Raw genomic sequence first — 25,454 nt, forward strand, 5'->3', positions numbered from 1 at the left:
CCAGGAATATCTTGGGTAATGATATAGGTGGATCGCAAGTGGGAGTGATGCCTACTGTGGTTGATAAGCCAGTGGAAAATCAGACAACTGAAGTATTGAAGGACGAATATCCTGGGATTTTTCCGGATTGTGTGGTAACAAGGTCGCAAAGTCACAGGTTAAGACAAGAGGAGAAATCAAAGAGTGAAGATGAAGTTGAAGTGCAATTATCAGAAACGATTTTTGATCAGGTGGTTGAAAAAGAACAAGAACAGGTGGAGGATGAGGCGGATAGTTTTAGTTCAGGAAAATTGGTGGAGTTACAACAGAAAGATATAGAAATAAAACAGATGTATCAGAAAGCGTACACGGAAAAGGAATCTGTGTGTATACCAGAGTGTTATTACCATAAAAGTAATGTCTTGATGAGAAAATGGAGACCTTTACATGTGCAGGCGGATGAAAAGTGGGCAGAAGTTCATCAAGAAGTGTTGCCAGTAGGGTATAGAAAGGAGGTGTTGCGAGTTGCACATTAGGTACCAGTGGGAGGTCATTTGGGGATAAGGAAAACTCAAGCTAAAATCCAAAAACATTTTTATTGGCCTGGACTACATAAAGATGTAGTTAAATTTTGTCGATCATGTCACACATGTCAAGTGATAGGGAAACCTCAAACAGTGATAAAACCAGTACCCTTAATACCCATTCCAGCATTTGAGGAACCTTTTACAAGGGTCCTAATTGATTGCGTAGGACTGCTTCCTAAAACAGAAAGTGGGGATCAATATCTTTTGACTATAATGGATGTGTCTACTAGGTTTCCAGAGACCACTCCAGTATGTAATATTACAGCTAAAAAGATTGTGGAGGAGTTACTCAAATTCTTTACTAGATATGGACTACCCACAGAAATACAATCGGATCAAGGATCAAATTTTACCTCAAAGTTATTCAAAGAAGTTATGGATAGCTTAATAATAAAACAATTTTAATCAACTGCGTACCATCCAGAATCGCAGGGAGCGTTAGAAAAGTGTCATCACACATTAAAGACAATGTTGAGGGCTTATTGTCACGATTATCCAGAGGATTGGGATAAAGGAATTCCATTCGTACTGTTGCAATTAGGAATGCACCTAATGAGTCAACCAAATTTAGTCCTTTTGAACTAATTTTTGGCCATGAGGTAAGAGGACCACTTAAATTAATTAAGGAAAAATTGGTGAGTGAGAAATCATAAATTACATTATTGGATTACGTGTCAAATTTTAGGGAACGATTAAATACAGCAGGTGAATTGGCCAGACAACATTTGAAAGTTGCACAAAATGTGATGAAACGGGTAGCGGACAGGGGGCGGGATTCTCCGACCCCCCCGTTGGGTCCGGAATCGCCGGGGGTCGGTGTGAATCCCGCCCCCGCCAACCTCCAAATTCTCTGGCCCCCCAGAAATCAGCCCGGCGGTGAGTCGCGCCGCCCACCTCGGACTCAATGGGCCCCGGGGCTGCCCAAATTCTCCGGCCCGCACTGGGCAGAAGTCCCGCCCCTCTTTGCCAGTCCCGCCGGCATAAATTGGAGTAGGTCCTTACCGGCGGGTCCTGGCGGCATGGGTGGCCTCCGGGGTTCTTGGGGGAGGGGGGGCGCGGGGGGATCTGGTCCCGGGAGGTGTTCCCACGGTGGCTTGGCCCGCAATCGGGGCCCACCGATCCGTGGGCGGGCCTGTGCCGTGGGGGCACTCTATCCTTCCGCACCGGAGACTGTACTGGTCCGCCATTCCTGATGCGGAAACGAAGCCCTCTGCATATGCGCGGGGATGATGCCAGCACACGCTGGCGCTCCCGAGCATGTGCCAACTCGTGCCGGCCGGCGGAAGCACTTTCCCGCCGGCTGGCATAGCGAAAACCACTCCGGGGCGGGCCTCCCCCCTGAAGGAGGATTCCGCACCATTGGGGCGGCCCGATGCCGGAGTGGTTCACGCCACTCCATCCCACCGGGTCCCCCCGCCCCGCCGGGTAGGGGAGAACCCCACCCAAGAAATCCAACGTTCGTAGTTTTGCCAGTGGCCATATAGTTATAATGTTGTTACCAATGGTAGGTGAACCTTTAAAAGCTAGGTTTTGTGGACCTTATCAGATTGAAAGGAAATTAAGTGAGGTGAATTATGTGGTAAAAACACCAGATAGAAGGAAGACTCACCGAGTGTGTCATGTAAATATGCTTAAAACGTACTTTGAAAAGGAAAGATAGAAAAAGGAGGAGGTTTTAATGATTCTAACTCAAAATGACGAACCAAATCCAGATGACTGTGAATTTGACAGACCTCAAATTAAATTGGAAAATGAGGATGTTCTTAAAAATTGGGATAAATTGTTGAGTTATCTTCCAGAAGGAAAACAAACTGACCTGAAAGAGTTATTGATATCACATGGACAAATTTTTGGAGATAAAATGGGAAGTACTAAAATGGTTATACATGATGTAGATGTGGGAAATGCTGTTCCAATCAAACAACATCCATACAGACTTAACCCTTTAAAATTGGCATAGGTTAACAAAGAGATTGAAAGTATGCTTAAAAATGGCATAATTGAAGTGGGTTGCAGCCATTGGAGCTCACCCATAGTGATGGTGCCTAAACCAGACGGTACCCAATGGTTGTGTGTGGACTATAGAAAGGTGAATGCAGTTACAAGAATGGACTCTTATCCTATCCCACGTTTGGAGGATTGCATTGAGAAAGTGGGACAATCAGTTTTTATTTCCAAATTGGATTTACTTAAAGGTTACTGGCAGGTATCTATCCGAAAGGGCGAAGGAGATTTCAGCTTTTGTGACTCCAGATGGTGTATACCAATTCAAAGTTATAACATTTGGCATGAAAAACGCCCCAGCCACATTTCAACGATTAACTAACAAAGTTGTTTCAGGATTACCCAATTGTGCGATATACATCGACGATCTGGTAATTTTCAGCCAGACATGGACAGAACATTTGAAACATCTGATGGAGTTATTCGATCGACTTCAGGAGGTGGGTTTGGTGGTAAACCTAGCCAAAAGTGAATTTGGAAAAGCCCAAGTCACTTTCATTGAGGTGTTTCTGATACCCTCAAGACGAAGGGAAATGATGCGATTTCTTGGCATGAGTGGATTTGATCGAAAATTTGTGCAAACGTTTTGTAGCGTGATTGCTCCACTGATGGACTTGCTTATGGAACTTCGGAAATTTCAATGGACAGCGGACTTTTGACAGGCATTTGACTGCCTGAAAGCTGCGATAACCAATGCGCATATGTTGGAGAATTACAAGGGACTCTATGATCAGATTGAACTAAATTATCTGACTTTAAAGAGAAATGCCGAGGCGTAGAGCAATGGACAGATCGTGTAGAGACCTTCTTGTTCAAAGAGACTGTTAATTGAGAAGGATTTCAGTTGGAGGAAGAAGAACGGGGGAAAAAATGGACTATATTATTGTACCTGTTTGCGTGTATTGTTTTTTGAAACGAAAAGTATATTTACTGTGTGCATTTCTTAAAGGATGGTGAAAAGGTGAGAAATGAAACCATCTTGAAGTTGATGGTTTATTTATTTTTCTTGGAAGGGAGGTGTCATGTGAGAGTATCCTTTAAGAAACAGGTGTGTAAGAAATGTACCTTTAAGAAATGGAGCTGCTCATGTTACTGGAGCGATGTCAGAGAGTGGGTGGAGCGGAGCTCTACCTCTGCTTTTTAGTTTCAGTTTGAGAAAAAGCTTGGGTGTGTCTGTGAGCTGCACTGCTGTTGATCTCTGCCATCCAAAGACTATCTATGGATCATTTGGTGAACTCAGAAGTGTAAAAGGTCTCAGTATTGAATGTAAACCGAATGTGCTCCTGTTTGAAGGTTTGTTAAGTCTTTTGGATGGTAAAAGAACAGCATACAGGTTACTTAGTGTTGTATTCGTTGGGGGGTGTATTTGATTTATTGGTTGCTAAGATATTCACTGTTTGATTTAAAAAGGTTAACTTGAGCTCATAGAATAAATATTGTTTTGTTTTAAAAACCACTGGTCCATTTTCTGCTGTACCATACCTGTAGAGTGAGCCGTGTGCTCCCCAGACCACAATCTATTAAAAGTTGTGGGTCAGGTGAACTCCTTGATACACTTTGTGGTTCTCTAAACCCTGACCCATAACAATGTGTCAAATTGGGGACGGAAGGAGCTAAGGGACAATGTTCATTTCCATTTTGTGCCCTTCATGTGTTTTGATTATTACCATGACAAACCTTTCTGCAGGTCTCGTTTCTGTGCAGAAATGCAAATGGCAAATTAATGGAAATGAAACAAATGGAGAAATAACCTTAATCGTAGAATTCTACAGTTGCCAATCGGTCTATATAGATATTGACCATTTTGAGTGTTAGCAAATACATGATACCATAAGACATAGGAGCAGAATTAGGCCATTTGGACCACCTCTGCCCCCTGATTCTCCTGCAGGTCTGATATCCCACTGGTGTCTTCCACTGTGAAGTCTGATGCAAAGTAACTATTCAGTTCCTCTGCCATTTTTAAAATTTCCTATTACTACTTCTGCAGCCTCATTTTCCAGTGGCCCATGTCTATTTTTGGTTCTCTCTTACCTTTTTTATACTGAAAAAAACTCTTGCTATTTTATTTTATATTACTAGCTAGCTTGCATTCCTATTTCATCTTCTCCCCTCTTATTGCTTTTTTAATTGTCCTCGGCTCACTTTTAAAGGCTTCCCAATCCTCTGGCTTCCCACTAATCCTCGCCAGCTTGTATGCTTTTTCTTCTACTTCCCTCATCAGCCATGGATGCCTCGTCCTCCCCTTAGCATGTTTCCTCCTCCTTGGGATGAATTTCTGTTGTGCCTCCTGAATAACTCCCCAAAACTCCGATCATTTCTGTTCCATTGCCTTCCCTGCTAGGATCCTCTCCCAATCAACTCTGGCCAGCTGCTCCCTCATGTCTTTGTAGTTACCTTTACTCAATTGCAGCTTCTCCCTCTCAAACTGCAGGGTAAATTCCATCATATTGTGGTCACTGCCCTTAAAAGTTCCTTCACCTTAAGTTCCCTAATCAAGTCTGCCTCATTATACATCACCAAATCCAGAATTGCCTGTTCCCTAGTAAGCTCTGTCACAAGCTGCTCCAAAAATAAATCTCTTAGACATTCCACAAATTCCTTTTTTTGGGATCCACTACCAACCTGATTTCCCCAGTCCACCTGCATATTGAAGACCCCCATGATTATTTTAATATTGCCTTTCTTATATGCCTTTTCTATCACCTGATTTATTTTCTATGCCGCAACCTGACTACTACTAGGGGGCCTGTGCATAACTCTCATCAGGGTCTTTGTTCCTTTCTTATTCCTCAACTCTCCCCATATCGATTCTCTGCCTTCTGATCCTATATCACTCCTTGCTATTGATTTAATTTCATTCCTCACTAACAATGCAACCCTGCCCACTTTGCCCATCCGTCTGTCCTTTCGATAGGACACATTTCTTTGGCTATTTAGATCCTAGCCCAAACTAGAATAACCTTTGTTTTTATCCATTCATGGAATGTAATCAACAGTCGCATCTGCCCATCCTGAAATGCCCTTGAAAATGTGGTGGTGTGCCACCTTCTTGAGCTCCATTGAATAGTTTGCAAAGTTATTTAACAAGAGCAGTTAAAAGTCAAACACATCACTCTGGCGGATTTATGGGCTGAGGAATGGGGCTGTGGAATTCCCCAAGTGGACTTCCCTTCGCCTTCGTCCCTGCTCCCAACCCCGTTTGCCGGGGTGGGGAGAGGGCCCTGGGGTCTTAATGGAGAGGTCTGGGGTGGAGGGAGCCCCTGCAGAGGGTAGGCCATGGACGGGAGTGCACCAATGTGGAAAGCGAGCCCTTGAGGGAGGCACTCTCTACCTTTCCCATCCAAGCTCCAAACAGGATGGCACGCTGGGCTTCCCCCTGTCCCGAAGTTCCCCCTGCCAGATTCAGAATTGAAGTAACCCAAGAAGCAACCCATAACAGGTCAGTAATTGGCCACTTAAGGACCTCATTTGGGGTAAAATGTCTGACAGTGTAATTGCCTTAGTTTAGCACTAAATGTTTGTTGCTTCAAAAATCAATTAACTGCAGAAGTAAAACAGAAGATGAAAAATAGCTGACTATTGTTCAGGCCTTGCTAAGATAATTAATCAAAGCATGTATATTGCTATCGATCGATGGGACTGCCCGACAATGAGATGAAGATGACAAAATTTGAAGGAAATAATTTTCCATTACCTCTCCCTCTGTGCTGCAGATTTCTGCATTTAAGTAATGCTCTGCTCCTTTATTATTCCTACCAAATAAACAACTTCACATTTTCCTACATTATATTCTATCTATCATATTTTTGCCCACTTACTTAACCTGCCTATATCCCTCTGGAGGCTCTATGAGCGCGATTTTCTGGCGGTGTTGCGCCTGGTACCGATTCCGCTATTCCCGGTGAATAGCAGATCTCCGAAATGAATTTCATACCGGACACCGAACTGATCACGATGCTCTCAACCGACACTATCCCAGCACCTGGGCAGTGCTAACCTGGCACTCTGGCACCCTGGCAGTGCCAACATGTCACTGTCAAGTTGGCACTGCAGGGGTGCCAGGGGGCAGAGTCAGGGTGTCAAAGGGCACTGGCAAGAGATGGGGCCTGAGGGGGGCCATGGTCATGAAAAGGGTGGGCTGAAGGTGGTGCATAAAGGGAGGGCCAAAAGGGCGGAGGCCTGATGCGGTGCATGAAGAGAGGAGGCATGAAGCGGACATATGGGGGTGTTGCTGAAAGTGGGTGGCTGAAGGGGGGTTGGCCTTAAAGGTGGGAGGGCCCTCAGCAACCCCAAGGTGGGGTATGCTCACTTGGGGGCATGGTAGCACAGTGGTCAGCTCTGTTGCTTCACAGCCCCAGGGACCCGGCTTCGATTCCCGGCTTGGGTCAGTGTCTGTGCCGAATCTGTACGTTCTCCCCGTGTCTGCGTGGCTTTCCTCCGGGTGCTCCGGTTTGCTCCCGCAACCCCTAAAAGACGTGCTTTTTAGGTGAATTGGACATTCTGAATTCTCCCTCGGTGTACCCGAACAGACACTGTAGTGTGGCGGCTAGGGGCTTTGCACAGTAACTTCATTGCAGTGTTAACGTAAGCCTACTTGTGACAATAAAGATTATTATTATTAAATGCCCCAACGCCGATGAAGGTGGATGCGGGTGGGGCCGGGTCACCCTCATGGCTGTGTGGGGGAGGGGGGGGGGGGCGCCACGTGACATTTAGTTGTGGGGGCAGGTTGCCCCTCCGGCTGACAGTTGAGGGTGCTGCCCATGTCTACGGGGGTCGCGAACAGAAGGGGCTGGTTTAGCACAGGGCTAAAGAGCTGGCTTTTAAAGCAGACCAAGGCAAGCCAGCAGCACGGTTCAATTCCCGTACCAGCCTCCCCGAACAGGCACCGGAATGTGGCGATTAGGGGCTTTTCACAGTAACTTCATTTGAAGCCTACTTGTGGCACTAAGCGATTTTCATTTCATTTCATATCTGTGGTTGGCGGGTGTGGGGAACTTTCATCTTAACCTTGAGATCTGGGCACCCTTTAAAAGAGCCCACAGTGGAGAGTCTAATGCACAACGTCAGCAGCACGAGTGTCCAAGGGGACTGCGGAGCCGATCTTGCCGGCGTCTTTAATTCCCCACTCCAGAAATAATTCCACGACCGCGATTCTCTGGCCTCATTTCACTCGAGTAAGAGCACAACGGGGCCAGTGAATAGCGGGAGAGGCCAAAAACAAGAACCGCGCCAGATGCCAAACCGTTTGCGATGCAATGGGTCCGCTCCCGTAGGCGATATCGGAGCCCCACCATAGTGTGGCGAGAAACCAATTATCGCCACTTAAGCCCTATTTCCAGACAATTAACAGAAGCCACCCCTTATCCTACGGCCTCCTGTCATTCAGCGGCCTCCCCAGCAAGTGGTCACACTGGTGCCGATTAGTACTCCTTTTGAAAAACGTGAATCTGTGGATGGGCTGCTGAGGGGAGCCGAGGAGGTGAGTAGCCATCTTTTCCCACTGACAAAGAGCCCGGGGCGCTGGGCTTGCTGTCTCTGTGCTCCGGGAGAGTGGGTGGCAGGGGGAGGGTGGTGGTGGTAGGGGAGTCTGAATGTCAGGGGTATGCTGCCAAGGGGGGGCTGGGGGGGAAGGGTCGGATGTGCGCAGGTCCGCCATGCCACGGCGTTCTTGTCAGCAGCATGAACAGCTGTGCTGCTCTGTTCCATGTGCTGACTGCAAGACGAGGCCTCATCAGAAGGGTGGAACCCGGGGGAGCTGGTGGTCACCGCCGCCAGCCCATAGGATCGGTCCGGGTTTCCCCCTCCCGGTCGGTGCCCATAGAGCCCTGGGGTTAACCTCGGGATGGGGGGCCGCCAGATTGAGCTCCGGCTGCCCTGCATCATCTGGCTCTACCAGCCCTGGCAGCTTCCCAATGTCCGCACCATGGTGTTGATGCCCTCGGCGATGCTCCTCAGTAATTGGGCCATGCTGTGCAGTGACTTGGCAATGTCCACCTCCGACTGGGACAAGTTCCGCAGTGCCTTGGTCTTTCCAGTCTGAGACTGGGACATGTTCAGCAGTGCCTCATCAAGGTCAGCCTGGTACTGGGCCTCGTCCCCCAACGAGTCGGGCAGTCTACCGTGGCCCTCAGCCATGGCTGTCATCGACTGCGCAACTCCTTGGACACTGATACAGCCGACGTTGTGCACGAGGCTCTCCACTGTGGTCACCACCCTATCAGCGTTGGTCTCGGTGCCACGCATTGCTGGCAACATCTCCTGTGCCCGTAGCCTCTGGGCCTCCTCAAATCGGCTATTGGAGTGTCGCTGACATCTCCCTATGGGTCAGGGGATCCAGCAGAACTCCGACTGTGGTCTTGCCTGGGCATTTCTGCCTTCACCTGATGTGCATCAGCGACTGTGTGGTGCTCACCAGATTGTGCCCCCAGAAGCCTGTCCACTAACGTTGCCCACTGAGGTCTGTGTCTCAGCGCTGGTAGAAGGTGGACGCATCGACTGTGGCATCCTTGGAGCTCTCCTCCGAGGTGGTCCCATGGAAGACAGGGGAGGGGGCTACCCTGGATGGATTGTCGCCATCGGCTGGAGCACTTGTGGGAGAATGGACTTGTGGTCAGTGGGAGGGATGGGTGAGTCTGAATGTCATTAACAACTCGTGTTTGACAGTCCATGCGGGTGGGCCCGGGTGGACCCTCACCTCTGCGGCATGCAGCGACTTCCGTATTAGTGACCGCACTATAGGGCCCGTTCCTAGAAAGTTGCGAGGAGTCTTATGTCCGGCACCACTCCACTTGTCTGGACCCTCTCCCGACGATTGTCAGAGAGCTTCTCCTGCAGAGGCAAAGGGAGGGCATCGTTAGCTGCACGTGCAGTTTACATTGGCGGGAGGGGTGGTGGTGTGAAGGGAGCGGGGATGAATGGAGGTGGGTGAAGGGTGGGTTGGGGGGTCAGATGGAGTGTTTGGGGGGCTGGTGGCTAGTCCTCCTGGTCACGCTTGCCGAGCCGACGGCCGCTGCCACTTCATCCCAGGCAGCACAGCTGCCCTGTGACTCATCCTCCGGGACCCTCGGGGGAACAGGACATTCCCTCTGGTCTCGACCGCATCTAGGAGCCTCCCCAGATCCATGTCGCCAAACCTGGGGGCCAGTCTCCTGGGCACCATTGCTGCGAGCTGAGTGGGACTGGCTGTGCAAGTGCTACTTAAGTGCTGCTCAACCTTGTTAGCGGCAGGCTGGGAACGCTGTCCCGGAGAATCAGCTGACGAGCCTTCATTTGCAGCGTGAAGCCCGTGGGGCTTCCTTAAGTGGACCAATTAGCATTGAATTCTGTTGCCAGCCTTGCCAGGCTGAGCACTGGGACGCTAGTGGCAATTGCCGCTCGCTACCACTCTTGGAATTCTTTCCGGAGAATCGCGCCCTATGCGTGGGAATATTTCAGTGGGAATCTCCCCAAGCTCTAAAAATCACTAAGTGTGGGTGAATTGCAATCTGGATCGTGCCCACACCCCCGGCTGAAATCACCCAGCAAAAATGACACTTGGGGCACGATCCCCCGAACAATGGCTATCACAGTGACCACTTGACTTCCCAATTTTTGTGTCACCTTTAAACTTGGCAATAATACATTCACTTCCCTTGTCCAAGTCATTAATATATGTTGTAAATATTTGTGGCCAGGTTGCAATGCTGAAAATGCCCCTTATCCAAACTCCCTGTCTTCTATCAGTTCGCCAATCCTCTATCCATGCTAATATACTATTCCCAACAACCTGAGCTCTTATTAAGTAGCCTTTTGTGCGTGATCTTATCGAACACTTTATGTAAATCCAGGTATATTCCATCGACTGGTTCCCCTTTATTTCTCCTGCTTATTTTAAATTGTTGTCAGATAAATATTATAGCTACAAATCAGGTCAGAGGCTAGGAACCCGATAGCAAGTAACACACCTCCTGACTCCCCAAAGCCTGTCCACAATTTACAAGGTCCAAGTCAGGATTATCATGGAATACTCACCAATTTCCTTGATGGGTGCAGCTCCAACGACACTCTGGAAGCTCAGCACCATCCAGGACAAAGCAGCCCACTTGATTTGCATCCCTTCCACAAACATTCACTCCCTCCACAACCGACGCATAGTGGCAGCAGTGTGTATCATCTGCAACATGCACTGCAGGACCTCAACAAGGCTCCTTAGATGCGACTTTCAAAACCCATGACCACTACCATCTAGAAGGAGATATCTGAGAACACCACTATCTGGAAGTTCCCCTCCAATCCACACATCACCCTGACTTGGAAATATATCGCCGTTCCTTCACTGTCGCTGGGTCAAAATCCTGGAACTCCCACCCTAACAGCACTGTGGGCGTACCTACACCATGGGCTGCGGTGAGGACAGCTCACGGCCACGTCCTCAAGGAAATTTAGAGATGGGAAATGAATATTGGCCGAGCGAAGCCCACATCCCTTGAATGAATAAAAAAAAGGCTTCCTGTCTCTCAAGTGAATCGAAGAGTATAGCGAGTGGAGGCCACAGTCAGATCAACCATGATCTCATTAAATGGCAGAGCGCTCAAGGGACCAAATGGCCGACTAATCCTGATGTGTATATTTTCAAATTGATCACAGAGTTCTGATTGTAATGAAATCTTTCATTTTAAACACTAATGTTGCACTGCCATTGACAGTGATAAATTAAGTTGCACCAAAAATAATCTCAGGAGATGACATTATTATAGCTGTAGAACTTGGCCAAGTTGTGTTATCTGTTAACGTGCGGGGATGCGTTAATGCCAGCGAGGATAGTCTTCACTTTGTTAGTGACACAAATACTTCCTGCAAAGTTTGGACTTCAGGTATGATTAACTCCACATGGGTGGAATTTTCCCATCCTGTCCGTGGCGGCGTTGGTCGTGGGTGGGAGTGGAGAATCAGGCAGGAGCCAAGAAGCCAGAAATCTGCAGGTGTAAAAACATATTTCAATTCTCGCAATGCGGGTTAAAGGCCGGTCGATCTTCCTGCTGGCTGATGGTGTGAACACCATTTGCATTCATTTGAATCGCACGGATGCACATCAAAACAGCTGACCGCTGGAATCCTGTCAGGCCTATCAATCAGGTGTCACACCAGCGTGGAAATACGTCGGTCTAAAACCCGATTGCTAGAGAGTGGCGTACACAAGACAGCCCTCAGCTCAAATAAGACTTCGAGGTGAATGCACCAAAGCCTTTCTGTTAGTGCACTGACACTGCGCTGCACTGTGCTGCACTGCACTGTGCTGCATTGCACTGTGCTGCGCTGCACTGCACTGCACTGTGCTGCAGAGTGCTGCACTGCATCTGATCCCCTGAACACCACTCTGCACTGCCCTCCAGCTCCATGCCAAGCTTGTCTTCATGGAGAGGACCATGCTGCTGAACCCATGAATCCTTTTATGCCATTGTCTCGTATTAACACTGCGCCTGGAGTTGGGAAGTGCAACGATCTCCTTTCCCCCAGCACCACACATCAGTGTCTATCAGGTTGTGCCGCGGACTCATGCAGCCATTGCAACAAAGTTCTGAAGTTTGGACCAGGAGTGGGGTGCAAGTTGCGGCCAGGCCGGTGATCTGGCAAAGACAAGGGGACCAATGTGGAAGGAGGCCTGTGCAAGGAGATGGGGGCAAGGCAAAGGCTCACAATGATTGGCATGGGGCAAGGAGGTTGATAAAGAAAATGCACAATGGAAGGCAGAGCGAAGGCTGAGAGGATGGGAGCTGGACCCCGACAATGCTGCATGAAATGCAGGATAACAAAAGGGTCTAAGGGGTCGCACACGTATTACTGGAAGGGCATGCACATAGATAGCAGATTATAGAATGGGTGCGTGTTTGTGTGGCACATTAGGGATGGTTCACATGAACACTAAACATGTCGGGGCTGCAATGCATTGTGAAAGTTACTGTTGTCCATGGTCCTCTTTAGAAATGGGAACTATGACAAGGCTCCCATTTAGGTTCAGGCACTGGCAGATAGGTGTTACAGAGAGCAGGAATTCCATCTGTAAACTGGAAAGTAGTCACAGATGATAGGCAGTCCAGGGGCAATGTGGACCTCAGACTGAGGTCAGAGACAGGAGACGGTGCAGAATAGCAGCGGGCATGCAGCAGGAGCAATCATTGGAAGCATGGTGTACCCCAGATGCAGGTCCACAGGTGGACCACATGTGGCATAAGCACCTCACAGGTGATTGGCTCGGGGGGGCTGGGGGGGACGGGTTGGGAACATTGGTACATCCACCAGCACAACGACAGTATTGTGGAGGAAACTGGAGAATAACCAGTGGCATCTTTACCTACACATTGTTAGATTCCAGGTAAATATGAGGCCTGGGGACAGTGAGGGAGGTAGATTCAAACTCAGTCCTGTAATAAAGCCACCATCTTGACACACAGGTAAAATGGCATCTTCCAAAATTGAAAGTAAGATGGGTTCTATCTGGGAAAGGTGTGGTGAAGTATGGGAGGGCTACTAAGCTGGGCTCTGAGGCTCCTTCTTGTTTCTGCCATTGCAGTGGACAAGGGTCCAGGTTAATTACACTGGACACAAAGCCCATTGCCCAGGAAGCAAGAGCAAACCAGATTTATAAATTTGCACTTTTAAATAGATAGGCAAAACTCAATAGCTTCACATCAAAGTTTCAAAAGTGACATAGTTGAAGGCAGGAATCTGTCTTTGGAGAGTGAAGGCTATAGTGAAGGGGGCTCAGCTTTGTTAATTCTGCCATCGCAGTGGAGTCACAGGTTAACAATTCATACCATTCATCAGTGACCAAACGGATTTTTCATTCACCATGAGTAATCAAATGCTGAGTTACATCAAATCAAAGAATGTTGGTTCAGTGAGGGAATTACAATTTCTCACCCACCACAGGGCTCTGGATGTCAGATCTGTGGAATGGAATGCTGCTTACCTCTATGTGTGCGCTAAGGTCCTAAAGGTAATGTATCAGGAGGAACAATGCAATCTAAGCTGCCAAAGCTTAGCTGTCCCAGTGCTCCCATAGGTCCATCATTCACACCTTTCTTTTCTGCACCCTTTAACTATTCTGGTTTTCAATATATCGTTTCAGAGAGGAAGCAAAAGTGATAATGGATCTGGTGGTCCAGAAGCTTTTCTTCAAATCCTCATTCGGTGCAGGAGGGAAAGGTGTCTATGTGCAGCTCCAGCAGGGGCACTGCCGGGGTGGGGGGGGGGGGGGGGAGGAGGAGGGGGGGGGGGGGGGGATGATGATGACCAATGGCCAGGGGAGCCTCAGCATCGACTAGAGGATGGGGAGCAGAGACCCAGGCAGCGGAGATGACTTGCCACACTGAGAGCCTTATATTCGACGAATCTACCTGCACATGAGTTGGGATTGTTCAGAGATCTGGTCCGCAACTCATGGCCCTTACCCCAAGAAGGCCTAACGCCACATGGGTTTGGAAGCTTGCCCCTGCCAGTGGTCCTAAAGGCGATGGTAGCATTCAACGTCTTTGCCTCTGGGTCTTTCCAGGGGTCAACTGGGGACCTGTGCAGCATTTCTCAATCAGTAACACATCACTGCATTAAGAAAGCGAGTCATGCCCTTTTACAGGAGATCACATCATTAGAAAGTGTTTGTTTGGATGAGGATAATCAGACTGCGAGATTCACCGGCTTCGCAGCTCTCTCAGGGTCCCCAAGAACTCAGGCCTGGGGTCTGGCAAGTGGCGAGGGCGCCGGCAGAGATGTCCACCTGGTCTCAAAAACGGAGAAATCCGCTCCATATGAGGCATTTCTCGAACTTTCTTTTACTTGATATTATTTCATTCTGAGCAGAAGAAAGGGGGGGGAAAAAAACTTTTAGGAAATTGGAACCATTTTTTAAACATTGAAAAATGAGAAGCAAGTGCCGGGTTCAGAGTCGAGCGGATTGACAGAGTTGTAAAGAACAGGAAATAGGATATGGAGTGACGCCAAGCTTGGTTGTTCAAGTTGAAATAGTCACAGAGAGGGAGAGATTACTGGGGATAAAGAGCTCTGGTGTTGAGGAGATCTGAGATCTTGCATTGAGACAATGTGATAAGTGAGAACAAAAGAATTATTGGATATAAAATATTTTTGAATTTTATGCCAAGAACCCATTCTACCAATTTGTACAATGACTTTAAAAAAAAAGCAAAAAACTGCAAATGTTGAAATCCTGGGGCTGGATTCTCCGTTTTTGGGACTATGTCCCCACGCCGTCGTCCCAGGTTCGATTCCGGCTTGGGTCACTGTCTGTGCGGAGTCTGCACATCCTCCCCGTGTGTGCGTGGGTTTCCTCCGGGTGCTCCGGTTTCCGCCCACAGTCCAAAGATGTGCAGGTTAGGTGGATTGGCCATGATAAATTGCCCTTAGTGTCCAAAATTGCCCTTAGTGTTGGGTGAGGTTACTGGGTTATGGGGATACGGTGGAAGCGTGGACCTTGGGTAGGGTGCTCTTTCCAAGAGCCGGTGCAGGTTCGGAGAATCCAGCCCCTAAACTAAACAAATGTTGGGCGCACTCAGTAGCCGTGGCAACATCAGTGGAGAGCAACACAAGAGTTCACGCTTTAGATTGATGACTTTTCACTGAGGTTCTAAGAAGTGACAGAGTTTTTTCAGCGAGATTCTGTTAAAACAGAAATTATAGTGAGATTTGTAAGGCTGTTCAGAACTTTCTCTGGCCTATCTTCCGTGCAGCATGAGGCGCGATGTACAGACAAACATTTAATTTGAAGTGATCTGAAAGTGGGGCCAAAATTCAGGTTATGTTTTACTTGCATATTGTTGCAGCTTACTGCAGGTTTTGGGGTGTATCCAAAATGCTTGCAAATTCAAACTTAAGCACTTCTTATCAGGTCAGCCTGCACCAAAAGTTTCAGTGTGAACATCCTCTTGATGCTGAAGTGAGGAGACTGGAGCAGAGCAACACAGCAACAACAATGTTCTTTGGTTTCTTGCCAAGCTGAAATATCTGGAATTTTTTGTTTGGATCGACCCTGATAAATAATTCATCACAAGCTGCTGGGCCCTATCCGGGGCTGGAGCTGGGAGCCTGCCAAAATGATGGAAGTGGCACAGCAGCTGAACTCGGGACAGCGTTCCTGTTTGCATCTCTGGTGCACCCTTCCACGGGAGCTGTGAACTCATCCTGAGGGTGACACATCCCAAAATGCTGCCAAAGCTGGTCTGCGCTCTGCGGTGTTACTGATCAGTATGAAGTCTGTTTCACGATGTGCAGCATTCTGGTGATACATGGCTGTCTCTGTTAGGCTGCTTTGTGATTCAGTGAGAGGGGAGCTGAAACAGCTGTCCACAGTGATTTATACACCAGTTACCTGTCTGATACATTTGTGGGAAGCTTCATAGCTGATGTTGCAAATTAATGATTTAAATAAAATATTTAAAAGGGAGACTTGCATTTATATAGCCTCTTTCACAACCTCTAGATTCCCCAAAGCACTTCACAACCTATGAAGCACTTTTGAAACACCATCACTGTTTCAGTGTGGCAGGCACTTTGAGCACAGCAAGCTCCCACAAACAGCAATGTGATGATAACCGTATAACCCATTTGTTCCAGAATGCTGTGATTGCATTGGGCCATGTGACCAGCGATAGCTCCGCTCTGCTTCTCTAAAGAAGGATAGAAATTAGATCTTTTCATCCACCTGAGATGGAGCCTCAGTCTGATATCTCAACCATAAGGCAGCACTCCCTTAATGTTGCACAGGAATGCCAGCCTTGATTTCTGAGCTCGAATGGGACTTGAATCCACAGCACTTTGACTGGAGGGAAGAGTGCTGAGCCGTAGTTGACATGGTCAATAGCTTGGTAAATAGTCGAAGGAGGAAGTGATCTTTGCTACACCTGGCAGCATCCTCTTTACAATACAGTCTGACCTCCTATGTCCTTACGGCAAGTGACATAGATCTACAACTGGGAGCCCCCAATTAAGCCTGTTGTCCTGCTCTAGAGCCAGGAGAGCCAGTTCTGTTAAACAGATATGATTGATGGTACAATGGTGAGTGCAAGCGGTCTGACTCTGGCACCCCCTTATCTCGCCTGGAGTGCCTGCCTTTGCCTTGTGCCATATCAACCATGATTAGCACCTTAGTTTGACTTGCTGACCACTGACAGCCACTCATGTCAGACTGACAGCCTTAAAGCTCCCTCAGCTCTCATGGAAGTGTGTAACGCAAGTCGTCCTTTTTCATGTTCCTCTCTTTTTCAGCTCTCTGCTGGTATCTTGCAAGTATTTCAGTGAAATTGGTTTCCCAGTGAATTAGGAGGTACTGAAAGTGATTCCACAATTGAATGGACAGAAAATCAAGGATTGAGACCCCACCATTGACAGTAAGTGCTGCTTCTCGAGGCAATGTTCGCTGTTGTGTTTTCATAATTGCAGAAAGGCGCCAATCACTCTCAGCTATTGAGTAACACATTGTGGGGTCACCTATTGAGACTGTAGGCACATGAAAACATTTACGCAAAGGTAGAAAGCTTGAAGTCATCAGCATCAGAGCAGTGTGGGCTGTGTTCTCCTCATGGGCCAAAGCGAAACTGCGACTGGACACACTTTCCCTCTTGTGATGGCATGCTGCTATCCCTTAAATGCACATTACAACATCCGCTTATCTTAATTAAGTTCCACACGACTATAAGGATTATCTGGACAAGAAAAGCAATTGTCATAGAACATAGAAAAATACAGCACAGAACAGGCCCTTCAGCCCACGATGTTGGGCCGAACCTTTGTCCTAGATTAATCATAGATTATCATTGAATTTACAGTGCAGAAGGAGGCCATTCGGCCCATTGAGTCTGCACTGGCTCTTGGAAAGAGCACCCTACCCAAAGCCAACACCTCCACCCAACACTAAGGGCAATTTTGGACACTAAGGGCAATTTATCATGGCCAATCCACCTAACCTGCACATTTTTGGACTGTGGGAGCAAACCGGAGCACCCGGAGGAAACCTACGCAGACACGGGGAGGATGTGCAGACTCCGCACAGACAGTGACCCAAGCCGGAATCGAACCTGGGACCCTGAAGCTGTGAAGCAATTGTGCTATTCACAATGCTACCGTGCTGCCCTTAAGAACAAATAAATCTACACTATATCATTTTACCGTAATCCATGTACCTATCCAATAGCTGCTTGAAGGTCCCTAATGTTTCCCACTCAGCTACTTCCACAGGCAGTGCATTCCATGCCCCCACTACTCTCTGGGTAAAGAACCTACCTCTGACATCCCCCCTATATCTTCCACCATTCACCTTAAATTTATGTCCCCTTGTAATGGTTTGTTCCACCCGGGGAAAAAGTCTCTGACTGGCTACTCTTATCTATTCCCCTGATCACCTTATAAACCTCTATCAAGTCGCCCCTCATCCTTCTCCGTTCTAATGAGAAAAGGCCTAGCACCCTCAACCTTTCGTCATAAGACCTACTCTCCATTCCAGGCAACATCCTGGTAAATCTCCTTTGCACCTTCTCCAAAGCTTCCACATCCTTCCTAAAATGAGGCGACCAGAACTGCACACAGTACTCCAAATGTGGCCTTACCAAAGTTTTGTACAGCTGCATCATCACCTCATGGCTCTTAATTTCAATCCCTCTGTTAATGAACGCTAGCACACCATAGGCATTCTTCACAGCTCTATCCACTTGAGTGGCACCTTTCAAAGATGTATGAACATAGACCCCAAGATCTCTCTGCTCCTCCACATTGCCAAGAACTCTACCGTTAACCCTGTATTCCGCATTCATATTTGTCCTTCCAAAATGGACAACCTCACACTTTTCAGGGTTAAACTCCATCTGCCACTTCTCAGCCCAGCTCTGTATCCTATCTATGTCTCTTTGCAGCCGACAACAGCCCTCCTCACTATCCACGACCAATCTTCGTATCGTCTGCAAATTTACTGACCCACCCTTCAACTCCCTCATCCAAGTCATTAATGAAAATCACAAACAGCAGAGGACCCAGAACAGATCCCTACGGTACGCCACTGGTAACTAGGATCCAGGCTGAATATTTGCCATCCACCACCACTCTCTGACTTCTATCGGTTAGCCAGTTTGTTATCCAACTGGCCAAATTTCCCACTATCCCATGCTTTGTTACTTTCTGCATAAGCCTACCATGGGGAACCTTATCAAATGCCGCACTAAAATCTATGTACACTACATCCACTGCTTTACCTTCATCCACATGCTTGGTCACCTCCTCAAAGAATTCAATAAGACTTGTAAGGCAAGACCTACCCCTCACAAATCCGTGCTGACTATCCCTAATCAAGCAGTGTCTTTCCAGATGCTCAGAAATCCTATCCTTCAGTACCCTTTCCATGACTTTGCCTACCACCGAAGTAAGACTAACTGGCCTGTAATTCCCAGGGTTATCCCTAGTCCCTTTTTTGAACAGGGGCACGACATTCGCCACTCTCCAATACCCTGGTACCACCCCTGTTGACAGTGAGGACGAAAATATCATTGCCAACGGCTCTGCAATTTCATCTCTTGCTTCCCATGGAATCCTTGGATATATCCCGTCAGGCCCGGGGGACTTGTCTATCCTCAGGTTTTTCAAAATGCCCAACACATCTTCCTTCCTAACAAGTATTTCCTCGAGCTTACCAGTCTGTTTCACACTGTCCTCTCCAACAATATGGCCCCTCTCATTTGTAAATACAGAAGAAAAGTACTCGTTCAAGACCTTTGCAAAAACTTATGAAGATATAGACAAAAGTAAGTTAATAAAAAATGTGAATAATTTTCAACAGGAGCCAGTACTAAAGAATATTTTAAATTGGATAAATGGGGGGGGGGGGGGGGAAGCTAAAAGGCCTTTAACCTTGTCATGTGAGAGTACCTTTAAGAAATGGGTGTTTATATAGGTATCTGCAGTGAGAGTACCTTTAAGAAATGGGTGTTTATTACTGCAGTAGTGTGAGAGAGGGGGTGGAGCTGGGCTGTCTGTCAGCTTTATACTTTCTTTTTAGGCTGTTTGCTGCAGGGTGTGTTTTAGTTTTGTTTTCAGAGCTGGATAGCTGCAGTCACAGCCAGAACATGTATTAGAGTCTCTCTCTGTAATCTAAAGAATATAAATCGATCCGTTGGTAATTTAAAATTAATAACTGCTCTCAGTAGTGACTTTAACCTGGTGTGCTTCTATTAAAAGTTTCATTTTAAGTCTTATGGATGTTAAAAGGAAAGTAAGAATTACTTAGTGTTGTATTCTTTGGGGGTTGTATTTGAATTAATGGTTGCTAAGATGTTCACTGTATGTTTTAAAAAAGGCTAACTTGAGTTCATAGAATAAACATTGTTTTGCTTTAAAAAATACTTTTCCATTTCTGCTGCACCACACCTGTCGAGTGGGCCGTGTGTTCCCCATACCACAATCTATTAAAAGTTGTGGGTCAGGTGAACTCCATGACACTTTGGGGTTCTTTAAACCCTGGCCCATAACACCTTTTAGTCAGACAATCAGTCCTCAATGGTGTACCCAAACCAATCCCACCGAAGCTGCCAAAAAATAGTTTTTCCTTTAATCCATTATAATGTTTAAATGAATCTAAAGATGCGTTCTGTAAGGCTACTCTAGGCTGGTCTAAAGGAACTTACGGAAAATTAAACTCCGCATTATTTATTGCAGATCCATGTGCAAGAATCAAAGCCATATTTTCTAATCATCTAGTGCAGAGCTTCCTAAACCTCTTTCCCATTACGACCCTATTTGAAAGCCCAACAAAGTTTGGATGACCACGGGGTGAAAATCTAAGAGGTATGAGAATTGTTGAGCGAAGGGGAGCTTCAGCTGTTGAGTGGGGGATGGGAGTGAGGTTTGATGTGGTGGGAAGTGTTTAAACTGCAGGGTTCTTTTAAAAAAAACACATCATTTTACAGCAAGAATTAGGCCTCAATGATTTGTTTGTTAGAACATGCCCACTAATAGGCCGACAAACCTAAGGATTTAAAGGGGCTTCTCAGCATTCAGCCCTCAGTCTGAGCACCATGGCGGCCATTGTTGCCTTGGAGATAACTATTCCAAATTCTTGTCTTGGCACACAATTTGGGGAAGACCTGACTTTGTTACCTATCCCATTACTGCACCACCACAGTTAGTGACCAGAAAATGCCTCCTTTCCCCAAATTTTTCTCTTTAATTTTCACCAACATTTGTTGCGTATCAACTACAGGGCATGAAAATGTATTATTTAGCATTGGTACAAAACAAACTTGGTGAGATGTTGAATGAAAGAAAAAGCTGGTTACACAGGACTCAAAACTAGATATTCATTGTTTGCTAAGAATGCTTCTTTCAAGAAAAATCCTTAAGGAATAGTTCCTATGGCTGCCATGTGGTTACTTAAAGCAGAAACATAACTTGGGTTGTTCCAATATTGTCGATTTCAAGTGACGAGGCTGTTTGCAACGTCTAACCCATTGGGAGCATTGGAAAGTATCGCCCGTAGTCAACCTTTGCTTTGTTATCTGTGTATTACTTTCTCCGTGTAACTCATGCAGAGTTTCGCTCATTCAGGCTGATGTGGAAAGAGTTCAAGCATGCGATGTAGCTGGACGGTGACACTGTACATTGCACAGGTCTCGGAAAGGATTTGACAGATGTTGCCAAATATGGACATGATGTACAATGTCATTCAGTGTGTTTGCTTCCCCGCTGTTCAAAGAAGTCAACTTATCAAGGTTCACTTCACTTAGAAACCTCAGTGAGGTCTAATTCACAGATATGGCTCACTCCAAATTGATATATTTTGAATAGTTGCCTCGGTACTGAGGAAAAACAAAACTCTACTGTGGTCACAGGGATGTTACTGGATTCAATGGTACTGACTGAATAACCTTGAATGAATGCTTTTCAGCGTTGTTCCTTTTGTATATTTGAATTAAAAAAGATTTTTTAAAATTTCTCAGGATGTTGGAAATGCTGTCAAGACCAGCATTTATTCCCCATTCCCAGTGTCCTCCAGCATTAGCGGTGAGGTTTCTTCTTGAATCGCAGCAGACCATAAGAAGAACAACAACAACTTATATTTCTGTAGCACCTTTCATGTAATAAAATGTCCCATTCACAGGAACGTTGTAAAACAAAGTATAACACTGAGCCACGTAAGGGAATATTAGGTCAGGTGACCAAAAGATTGGCCAGAAGCAGCTGCAGGAGGCAACACATCTCTGCTTAATAAAGCCTTGATTACTCTCTACTCTCGTCTCGTCGTAATTGATAGCGCATCAATTTATTAAGCAGAGATTTTCCAGCGATAGACCTACGCATCAAGCCAGATTGCTGACAGCTGCACCCTCAAGCAGACAACGCCACGTCGGCCTTCGACCACTGGCTAGCTTGCTTTGAAGCCTACATCGGATCAGCGATGAAACAACCCTCAGAAGCACAGAAACTCCAGATCCTGTACACACGGTTGAGCTCCGATATTTTTCCTCGTATCCGGGACGCGCCCAACTACACTGAGGCCATGGCGCTTCTGAAAGAGAACTACACCCGGCCGATCAACAAACTCTACGCCTGGCACCGCCTGTCCACGCGGCAACAACGCCCCGGTGAGTCATTGGAAGATTTCTGGCGTGCCCGGCACGCCCTGGTGATGAACTGCGATTGCCAGGCAGTTTCAGCCGTTGAACATTCCGAACTCCTAATCGGGGAAGCTTTCGTTACGGGTATAGGGTCGGCGTACATCCACCAGCGCCTCTTAGAAGGAGGTACGCTCGACCTCGCGGCAATCAAGAAACTTGCGACCTCACTAACGGTAGCCTCCCGTAATGTACAAGCGTACGCCCCCGACCGCACGGCACCCCCCTCCTGGACCTCGTGGACCCCACCAGTGACCGCCCCAGCCAACCACAAGCCTGCGCCATGCGGCAGCCAACCAACTCCGGGGGGGCCCAAGTGCTATTTCTGCGGGCAGACAAAGCACCCCCGGCAGCGCGGCTTGGCGGGGAGCGCAATCTGCAAGGCCTGCGGGAAGAAAGGACATTTCGCTGCAGTGTGCCAGGCCCGGTCCATCGCCGCTGTAACCAGCCCCATTGTTCCAGCACCCCCCATGTGCGACCCGTGGGCGCCGCAATTTTCGTCCCCGCAACCCATGTGCGCCCCGTGGGCACCGCCATCTTCCCCCCATCAGACCTCATGTGGCCCATGGGTGCTGCCAATTTTAACGCCGGCCGCATGTGCGCCCCGTGGGCACCTCCATCTTCGGCGCCATTTTGGACGGCGCCTCAGGACCCCTGCCCGCAACCGCTGCCGACCAGCCCGGGGCCCACCAACACCAGCCACAGCTTGCCTCCATCACGCTCGACCAGTCCCGGCCACACAACCTCGCAACCGCGACAACGACGGTGAAGGTCGATGTCCACAAGACACCTTGCCTTCTCGACTCCGGGAGCACCGAGAGCTTCACCCACCCTGATACGGTAAGGCGCTGCTCCCTCACGGTGCACCCCATCACCCAACGAGTCTCCCTGGCCTCCGGATCCCACTCCGGGGAGATCCGGGGGTACTGCACCGCCACCCTCACCGTCCAGGGCGTAGAGTTCAGCGACTTCCGGCTCTACATCCTCCCCAACCTCTGCGCTGCCTTGCTATTCGGCCTGGACGTCCAGTTCAACCTCCAAAGTCTAACTCTGAAATTCGGCGGGCCCCTACCACCTCTTGCTGTGTGCGGCCTCACGACCCTTAAGGTTGACCCACCTTACCTGTTTGCAAAGCTCACCCCGGATTGCAAACCCGTCGCCACCAGGAGCAGACGGTACAGTGCCCAGGACAGGACCATCATCAGGTCGGAGGTCCAGCGGCTGCTGTGGGAAGGCTTCATTGAGGCCAGCAACAGCCCCTGGAGAGCCCAAGTGTTGTTGTAAAGACTGGGGAGAAACACAGGATGGTCACTGACTACAGTCAGACCATCAATCGGTACACGCAACTCGACACGTACCCCCTCCCACGCATACCTGATATGGTCAATCAGATTGCACAGTATCGGGTCTTCTCTACAGTGGATCTGAAATCTGCCTACCACCAACTCCCCATCCGCAAGGCGGACCGCCCATACACTGCATTCGAGGCAGACGGCCGCCTTTACCACTTCCTTAGGGTTCCCTTCGGCGTCACTAATGGGGTCTCAGTCTTCCAACGGGAGATGGACCGAATGGTTGACCAGTATGGGCTGCGGGCCACCTTCCCGTACCTCGATAACGTCACCATCTGCGGCCACGACCAGCAGGACCATGACGCTAACCTTTTCAAATTTCTCCACACCGCCAAACTCCTGAACCTAACGTATAACAAGGAGAAGTGCGTGTTCAGCACCAACCGCTTAGCCACCCTTGGCTATGTGGTGTAAAATGGAGTTCTAGGGCCCGACCCTGATCGCATGCGCCCCCTCATGGAACTCCCCCTCCCTCACTGCCCCAAGGCCCTCAAACGATGCCTGGGGTTCTTCTCATACTATGCCCAGTGGATCCCTAACTATGCGGACAAGGCCCGCCCACTCATTCACTCCACAGTTTTCCCCCTGACGGACGAGGCTCACCAGGCCTTCAACCGTATCAAGGCCGACATCGCCAAGGCCGCGATGCACGCGGTCGACGAGACCCTCCCCTTTCAAGTCAAGAGCGATGCATCAGATGTCGCTCTGGCCGCCACCCTCAACCAGGCAGGCAGACCCGTGGCATTCTTTTCCCGCACCCTCCATGCCTCCAAAATTCAGCACTCCTCCGTCGAAAAGGAGGCCCAAGCCATTGTGGAAGCTGTGCGGCATTGGAGGCATTACCTGGCCGGCAGGAGATTCACTCTCCTCACTGACCAACGGTCGGTTGCCTTCATGTTCAATAATACACAGCGGGGCAAGATCGAGCTCTCCACCTACAATTACGAGATTTTGTATTGCCCCGGTAAGCTCAACGAGCCCCCCGGTGCCCAATCCCGAGGTACATGTGTCAGCGCACAAGTGGACCGACTCCGGGCCCTACACGATGGTCTCTGTCACCCAGGGGTCACCCGGTTCTTTCACTTCATAAAGGCCCGCAACCTCCCCTACTCCATTGCGGAAGTCAGGGCTGTCACCAAAGACTGCCAGGTCTGCACGGAGTGCAAACAGCACTTCTACCGGCCAGACCGAGCGCACCTGGTGAAGACCTCCCGCCCCTTTGAATGCCTCAGCCTGGATTTCAAAGGGCCCCTCCCTTCTTCCGACCGAGACATGTACTTCCTTAACGTGTGCGACGAATGCTCCAGATTCCCCTTCGCCATTCCATGCCCCGATATGACGTCTGCCACAGTCATCAAAGCCCTCAATAACATCATCACTCTGTTCGGTTTCCCCGCTTACCTCCACAGCGACCGGGGATCCTCCTTCATGAGTAATTCCTGCTCAGCAAGGGCATTGCCTCGAGCAGGACAACCACTTCAACCCCTGGGGAAACGGGCAGGTGGAGAGGGTGAACGGGACAGTCTGGAAGGCCGTCCTGCTGGCCCTACGGTCTACAAATCTGCCGGTCTCCCGCTGGCAGGAGGTCCTCCCCAACGCCCTCCACTCCATCCGATCACTACTTTGCACTGCGACTAATGCAACCCCCCATGAACGCCTCCTTTCCTTCCCTAGGAAGTCCACCTCTGGGGTTTCGCTCCCAACGTTGGCTGGCAGCTCTAGGACCCGTTCTCCTCCACAAGCACGTGTGGCTCCACAAGGCGGACCCGTTGGTCGAGAGGGTACAGCTACTCCATGCAAACCCGCAGTACGCCTAGCTGGCCGACGGCCGCCAGGACACAGTCTCCCTCAGGGACCTGGCACCAGCTGGGTTCCCCACCCCACCC

The 25,454-nt window shown here is 48.6% G+C and overlaps 1 protein-coding gene across 6 annotated transcripts in view; it reads left to right on the forward strand.

The window, feature by feature from the left end:
- cacnb4a (calcium channel, voltage-dependent, beta 4a subunit) overlaps positions 1 to 25,454 on the forward strand; it is a 552,528-nt gene that overhangs the window by 251,799 nt on the left and 275,275 nt on the right. Inside the window, exon 2 of one of the 6 annotated variants that reach the window (XM_072470701.1) lies at positions 16,830 to 16,951. The exons of the other annotated variants lie outside the window; for them this stretch is intronic. Within the exon in view, the coding sequence (XP_072326802.1) occupies positions 16,913 to 16,951 (39 nt within the window). The 5' untranslated portion in view covers positions 16,830 to 16,912. The remainder of the gene's footprint in view (positions 1 to 16,829; positions 16,952 to 25,454) is intronic. 6 annotated transcript variants of the gene reach the window in all.

This window comes from Scyliorhinus torazame, chromosome 2 (assembly GCF_047496885.1).
Source record: "Scyliorhinus torazame isolate Kashiwa2021f chromosome 2, sScyTor2.1, whole genome shotgun sequence".
Classification (NCBI taxonomy): domain Eukaryota; kingdom Metazoa; phylum Chordata; class Chondrichthyes; order Carcharhiniformes; family Scyliorhinidae; genus Scyliorhinus; species Scyliorhinus torazame.